This window comes from Spinacia oleracea, chromosome 3, assembly GCF_020520425.1.
Source record: "Spinacia oleracea cultivar Varoflay chromosome 3, BTI_SOV_V1, whole genome shotgun sequence".
In the NCBI taxonomy this organism is placed as follows: Eukaryota; Viridiplantae; Streptophyta; class Magnoliopsida; order Caryophyllales; family Amaranthaceae; genus Spinacia; species Spinacia oleracea.
This window is the reverse complement of record NC_079489.1, coordinates 89,960,820-89,968,837: the sequence shown is the minus strand read 5'-3', so window position 1 is coordinate 89,968,837 and position 8,018 is coordinate 89,960,820. Positions and strand designations below refer to the sequence as shown.

Here is an 8,018-nt window from a genome sequence, read left to right as displayed (position 1 = left end):
ACTAGGTCATCTCGGGAGGTGGACCACCAAATATCAGCTTCTGCCTTAAGATAATAGGTTGCAGAAGGGATTCTCTCTTCCTCAGGGCACCCTATAGCCTCAAACAGTTTATCAAATTCACGGATCCAGTTTTCTAGGATACTAGGGTCCTCTTCACCTTGGAAGTAAGGTGGGTTTCTACTGGCAACTTTCTTAGCATAGTCAGGATTGTTGTTTCCATTGTTGTTGTTGTTGTTGTTGTTGTTCAACAAAGCAGCTCCTAAGGTTTGGGTCAGTTCTGTGAGTTGCTGAAGTCGTGCAGCCAACTCAGCATTAGTGGGAGGACGATTGTTTCTTCCTGACATGGTTATCTGCATCAAAGGATTGATGTATTCCTCAATTAATTACTACTCTCTTCTAGTTTACGTGTACATTCAGACAGTTTAATCACAGACAATTTCCACCAGACAGAATTTACAAAGATTTCCACCTCATATAATTCAAGAAATATCCAACACATAAAACTAATAATAATTCTCTTTATCATTTCAATAATATAATCAATTGGCATTGAATATCCCAATAGGGTTTGTCCATTAATGAAAGAAAACTTAACTAAACAAGCAACAAAAAAAAAAGAAAAAAAGGAAAACTAATAAATGAAAATATACCCTTGGTCAAAATAAACCATTCCTACGACTACTTCTATTCCATGAGGGGCCATATAGCCCCACTACTAACTCTTTTCAAAATCTCACTCGTCAAACTCTTCTTCGGGGTCTTCTTCCTCGGGGTCTTCTTCTTCAGGGTCTTCTTCAGGGTCTTCTTCTATTTGGAGGTCCACTCGCATATCATCTTCCACTTCATCTCTCTCACCTCCTATTCCTTCATTCTCTAACGCGGGTGGTTCCGCATCGATTACTTCCCCCATCTCATCTTCAGGTTCCCACTTTGACCAAGCCTCCATCAACCTCGTCGAGACATACTCAATGGTAAGGAACCATTGACCCTCATATCTGTATTTGGTTGGGTGAATCTCCCCTTCTTCTGTGAGAACATCATCATACATTTCCATAATTGGGATCCAAGGCTCATAACGTGGTATGGTTTTGAGTAGGATGTCTATTATTCTAGCGTGTGTGTCATAGTTGTTCAGGTCTCCTAGGAGATCTCCCCATTCTTCACAACATTCTTTTACTCTTTCTACATAGGGAGGTATGTCCTCATGTTGTCCCATCCTTAGGTTGTAGGGGTACATTGGGTGGTCCTCCATCTATCACAATAAAATAAAAACTAATCACTTACCCCCTTTATCCCATTATTAGAATTCTAAACATATAATAATCAATTATAAATCAAAATAGAAAAAAAAAAAAATCATACAGATGTATCCAAATTTATCCCCACTAACAACCATCATTTGAAACTTTATTTTCGAGTAGGTATATGTTCAACACTCCAAACTATAATTCGACTCATGGTTATTTAACATAACTCAAAATAATTCCTAAACAAAAATTCATTTAACTTCATCTCCAAAAATAGGGCATTTACTGAGGACTTCCGTATTGTCGCTCAACATAATATCAATCTTTTCCCCGGAACAGAAAGCGCAAAAACATCCAGTTATGCTAGACAGATCTGGTAGTGGCATATCCTTTATCCCTAAGTCCTCTTCTTGGTTTCTTGTAGATGCAGGAGGGGACATAGGCTCTATTTTAATCCCTTCATATACTTCATGTTTAACGAGTGTAACACCATATAAATCTTCTATATATTTTACCCACACATCTTCTCCTTGTACCCAAGCATCAAACTCTTCGAGTATGTTCTCGTAATTAGGCAAGTAGGGTATAAAACTCATCTACAACAAAAAAAATACTAACATGTAAACACATAATAAAATACAAAAATAGATAGCACATAAAAGCATGATAAACGTCGCTCAACCTCACTAACGGCTTTTTTTTAAGTTTTAATTCCTAATTAATTCATTTGAAGATCCTAATATTTATTTAACATTAACCAATCTTGTCCTAAAACCTATTGCTCTGCATACCAATTTGTAACACCCCCAATTTCCATACCTGTTTAGGTCTTATAGCGGAAGCATAAATTAATAAATTAAGGGCATTACCGCCACATTTAGGCTACAACCCAAATGTAAGGCTATATTTTCCAACAATAATCCAACCTTTATAAATGAACCAACATTGCCATAATTAAATAACTTAAACCAACTACCCAAAATATCGTTACAAACTGAATTAAATAAAACCAACTGTTTGTCTCTAGGTGATCTACGTTATTAATAACTTGATACTAGTTGTTGTGAAATGGTCGCTCATGACGTGCCACGCATACCTGTAAATTGAAAAAAACATGTACAAAAGGGAAACCACAAATCAGTGGAAATTGAGTAAGTACTACTTCACCCTGTAAAACATTTTTGAAAACCTTTTCCCTTACTTTGGAAAACATTTTATTTTAAAACATTTCACGCACAAATAGCACATAGCAAGCACACGCACACAACCCATAATTTAATAGTTAATTAATTACTCAGAGGTAAGAGAACAAGATAATTCCACCATAAATGTAGTTCGAGACTACCACCCTAATGGGTGTAACCACCAAAATAGGTCTTAGTCCTTAAGTGTGCACACCCCCCAGTGAGTGTTTTTAACTCAAAGGAGTAGAATAAGCCTAGGTCGTGCTAGTTAGCTCCGACTAAAATATTGAGACACGATGTGTCATACCACCAATGTGTTCATCACCTTAGGGGATCCTGCCTAAGATGTCTTACCAACTAAGAATATGTTTATCTTTACGTAAATGTTGTTCTATACGTAGCACTGGCGTGGTCACATACACAAAGTAATTAATGGATATCAAAATCACATACTCTTGCACATTTCCAGAAATTGACTAACTATTACGTACACTTCTAATTGCAACAATCCAAATTCATGAGTACCACTTTATTCTGATTATGCATGTCAGGTTGATAAAACCATAAACTCACCATAAATTGTCCAAGATAAAGTAATAACCTTACGCTAAACTACATGACCTGCCTTGCGACTAAGTTTAATGATCAAACACACGGGTCATGCACATGAACTTGATAAAATAGCTACTGGTAGTGTATATATATACCCAAAAGCATTTTGAACATGGAAATCAATTACAAAAGAAGAAAGAGTCTATTTTGACATTACTGATCTTAATGAATTTGCAAAAGTCATATAACCCACATATACATATTACACATAGTCACGTTAAAATAATATTTTCATAGGGTTAAGGTAGTGAACATAGTAACTTACCTTAACAAGCTTAGTATCACCAACAGCACACGTAAACACTAGTACGTATCCTCACGCTCTACGCACTCTACATACAAGAATGACATAATTAACGTCAATATATATACAATCTGGGTGTAGCTACACCTATAAGAACTCTATGTATATATATATATATATATATATAATACGAGTATAGAGGTTTAAAGATTCTCCAAAACTAAGCTCTATTAGTATGTCAACTTAGCATGGTTACCATTTATATTATCGTTTAAGTGTATGGGTCAAATAAAACAAGAAAGATGGTGCATTTACTTCACATTCCTCTTTTATATTATTAATGGAGGAAATAAGGAATTGAGGGCAATGATGTAGTAGCTCTTGGAAGTCCACGTGATATTCCAATCAAATAATCAAGGCTAAATGAAGTAAGGTTCCTTTTATTTTTGAAATCCGATTATACGGGAATGACAAGGTCGAATAATAAGGAAAACTATACTCTGTTTGAGACGACACATTACCTTTGTTCAAGCTCGGCTCCTAGTGCTAACAGACCGGGTGTAAAGAGGAAGGCGAGGGCTTGAAGACGGTAGTCCTTACGGTAGAATCCGGTGATGTTTAATGGTGTTTCGGTGTAACCGAAAGTAGGTAGAAATCCACTTCGATTCGGCGCTCGAGGTTTTCCTGCGGTTTCTTATGCACGGCTCCTGGTGGTGTTTTGTGAGTGTACGAGGGTTTTGAAAAAAATGTTGTATTAGGGTTTTGTACTATTATTTATATGGAAGGAGGATGATAAGGCTGTTCAGAATACGGTTACGATTACTAGCGTAAATTTAGGGATGATGATGTTTATCTTTTTGTTAGTAGCAAATCCTAGACTAATAGGTTACGAGAGGTGATAAGTATGGAGTTTGTTTTACATGAAGAGAAGAACTATCTCTTTTTTTTTTTTTCTTTGGATAATACTTGCTGGACCTTTCAAAATCAAGAAAAGATAATGATGGAGATTACAACTTCGTAATTTGAATGATGAGAACAAAGTCAGAAGGACTTAGTCAATGACGGTTAGTTTGTGTGATCTTTAGGAGTTGGTTATGTGAATTCGAAATAAGGTAAATACGTTTTTTTTTTTTTTTTATAAAATATTTCCATAGATAAAATAAGATATTAGGTAATTAATACGGGTTATTACACAATACATCTGAGAACAAAGTGTTTGTTGCTCGAGATGGTGTCTTTTTGGAGAAGGATCACATTTCCAAAATGACAAGTGGGAGAAAAGTAGACCTCGAAGAAATTCGAGTCGAACAACAAACTCTAGAGAATGCTCAAGATGACATTCAGGATGAAACTCAGAGATCTTTAGAAGAATCTGGTGAGAATCATGGTCAATCTAGAAATGTTACCCCGCGTAGATCGCAAAGATATAGATCTCAACCGGAAAGGTACTTAGGTATTTTGACGAACGAGAGCTATGACGTTCTATTACTTGAAAGTGATGAACCTGCGACTTACAAGCAAGCTATGACGAGCCCTAGCTCCAAGCAATGGCAAGAAGCCATGCAATCTGAATTAGACTCCATGTCTGAAAACCAAGTATGGGATTTGGTCGATTTGCCAGATGGCTACCAAGCCATTGGAAGCAAATGGGTTTTCAAACTGAAAAAGGACAAGGATGGGAAACTTGAAGTTTTCAAAGCTAGATTGGTTGCAAAAGGTTACAGGCAAGTCCACGGTGTGGATTACGATGAAACCTTTTCACCAGTTGCAATGCTAAAGTCTATTCGAATAATGTTAGCAATCGCTGCATATTACGATTACGAAATATGGCAGATGGATGTCAAAACTGCTTTCTTAAACGGCGTTTTAACAGAAACTGTGTTTATGACACAGCCTGAAGGTTTTGAGGATCCAAAGAATGCTAAAAAGGTATGCAAGCTAAAGAAATCAATCTACGGATTGAAGCAGGCATCCAGGAGCTGGAATATACGTTTTGATGAAGCAGTCAGTGACTTTGGTTTCATCAAGAACGCAGACGAATCTTGTGTATACAAGAAGGTCAGTGGGAGCAAAATTGCTTTCCTAGTATTATATGTCGACGACATATTGCTTATCGGAAATGACATTCCTATGTTGAACTCTGTCAAGATTTGGCTTGGGAAATGTTTTTCGATGAAGGATCTAGGAGAAGCACAGTACATATTGGGCATCAAGATTTACAGAGATAGATCTAAAAGGATGATTGGACTTAGTCAAAGCACTTATATCAATAAGGTGCTTGATAGGTTCAAGATGGCGGACTCCAAGCGAGGCTACCTACCCATGTCTCATGGAATGACTCTAAGCAAGACTCAGTGCCCAAAAACACTTGATGAGCGTAGACGAATGAATGGGATTCCATATGCATCATTGATTGGTTCAATAATGTATGCTATGATATGTACACGCCCGGATGTTGCGTACGCACTCAGTGCTACGAGCAGATACCAGTCAAACCCAAGAGAGGCGCATTGGACTGCTGCCAAGAACATTCTGAAGTACCTGAAAAGGCACAAAGATGACTTCCTGGTCTATGGTGGAGATGATGAATTAATTGTTAAAGGCTATACGGACGCAAGTTTCCAAACCGACAAAGATGATTTCAGATCACAGTCTGGGTTTGTCTTCTGCCTCAACGGAGGAGCAGTAAGCTGGAAAAGTGCTAAGCAAAGCACCATTGCGGATTCTACAACTGAAGCGGAGTACATTGCTGCACATGAAGCAGCAAAGGAAGCTATATGGCTAAGGAAGTTCATAGGAGAACTTGGTGTAGTCCCCTCCATTAAAGGACCAATAGCCCTGTATTGTGATAATAACGGAGCTATTGCACAGGCAAAAGAGCCTAGACACCACCAGAGAGTCAAGCATGTACTTCGTAGATTTCACCTTCTACGAGAGTTCGTTGAAAGAAAAGAAGTCGAGATAAGCAAAATTGGAACTGATGACAACATATCAGATCCATTAACTAAACCTCTGCCGCAAGCGAAGCACAACTCGCACACTGCAGCTATGGGAATCAAGCATATTGGAGAATGGCTTTGATGTCTCTGTTTAATGTTTTAAAGTTTTAGAGTTTAAATCTTTGTAAAACATTATTGGTTAATCATTCACAATAAATGAAAGGAATTCATTTTTCCATTTAATTCGTGGTTTATTAAATGATGAGTCCCTTCAACTTGACGATATATTCAAGATAGACTGTCAGGACCAGTCCTGTGACTAAGAAATGTCTATCAAGTGAACTTGAATGTCAAAGGTTGAAAATGGTCCCTAATCGGAGTTTTCTATAAAATTGGACGCATAGAAAACGTTAGACGATTAGAATGCAAGATGACTAGTAGTTCTGTTTCTTGAACTATGTGGACATGGCAATGTCATAATCATTTGCATAGATACTTACTTTGGGAAGACTAGTATCGGACAAGACCTATGAAACTTTACTGTAAGAGATGAAAGTCTGTCATAAGTAAATTTCATTAAATTATTAGACACTAAATCCTCAATACCTGAGTGATTTGAGATTACTTGTTTGAGAACTGGTTGCTTTGACGTTGACCAACCGTCGCACCGTAAAAGGAGGCTATAAAGTCAACGCTCAGGTAATCACCTATCAAACGAAGTCTAATCTCAAGATCGCAAGATTGGGATTGTCCTCCCATAAATCGGGATGAGATGCTTAAAAGTTGTACAAGGCCACTCGGAGAGCTAGAAACTGTGAAATGCATGGCCGTGCTCGGATGAATCATAGGCTATGATTATCTGTTTATTTGATCAGTTGAACTCTGAAACCGAGGAACACCTCTGGACATAATAAGGATGACAACTCTTACCTTATGTTCAAGAGCAAGCATCGAGCGACAAAGGAATTAGGAAATGCACACTTGTCCCTAAGGACAAGTGGGAGACTGAAGGAAATAATGCCCTTGGTCCAAGTATGCATTCTATGTTAAGTCTAATAAATGCGGTTCAGTATTAATTAACAAGTTAATAATTCAGTGAGATCAAGTGAGCTGAATGCCTAGCTAGAGGCCGCTTCAGTTCAAGTGGAATTAATGATATTAATCCACAGCTTACTCTTGACTGAACCCGTAGGGTCACACAAATAGTACGTAAACGGATCAAGTATTTAATGGCATTAAATACTCCATCTATGAATATTCGGAACCGACGGATCTTGGTTTCAGTGGGAGCTAAGATCGTCACAGGCAAGAAATGAATACTCCGGAAACGATGATATTGCCGGAAACGGAAATATGGATCGTATCGGAAATATGAATATTATCCAAGTCGTAGATGTTGCCGGAAACGGAAACATGGTACGTATCGGAAAATATTATTGGAAATGGAAATATTACCAGAATCGGAAATATTGCCGGAAACGGAAATATTGTCAGAATCGGAAATATTGCCGGAATCGGAAAATAATTCCGGAAACGGAAATATTAAATATTTGTTCGAAACGGAAATTAATTCCGGAATCGGAAATATTAAATATTGTTCGTATCGGAAATAGATTCCGGAAATGGAAATTTAATCGGAAGCGTATCGTACGAATTAGCATCGGACGAGGCCTGCCGGACGAAGGCCCAGCACGAAGCCAGGCCGTCGCCCAGCAAGCACGCACGCCACAAGCCCAGCGCGCGCCAAGGCCACGGATGCGTGGGCCTTGCTGCGTGGGCTGCAGCTCGCACG

General features: G+C 38.1%; 1 protein-coding gene across 2 annotated transcripts; it reads right to left on the bottom strand.

The window, feature by feature from the left end:
* Window positions 1–636: 636 nt before the first annotated feature.
* LOC130469182 (uncharacterized) lies at window positions 637–4,226 on the bottom strand. Of its 2 annotated transcripts, none has more exons than XM_056838137.1 (3): window positions 3,809–4,226; window positions 3,309–3,375; window positions 637–1,252 (listed from the first exon to the last, which is right to left on the bottom strand). In XM_056838137.1, exon 3 carries the CDS (start codon window positions 1,250–1,252, stop codon window positions 734–736), a length of 519 nt encoding a protein of 172 aa, XP_056694115.1. In that variant the 5' UTR covers window positions 3,309–3,375; window positions 3,809–4,226; the 3' UTR covers window positions 637–733. The 2 variants fall into 2 exon arrangements, 1 of the variants encoding a protein (XP_056694115.1); XR_008929549.1 differs by lacking the exon at window positions 637–1,252 and adding an exon at window positions 1,267–1,843 and having other exon boundaries at window positions 3,809–4,225.
* Window positions 4,227–8,018: the final 3,792 nt, after the last annotated feature.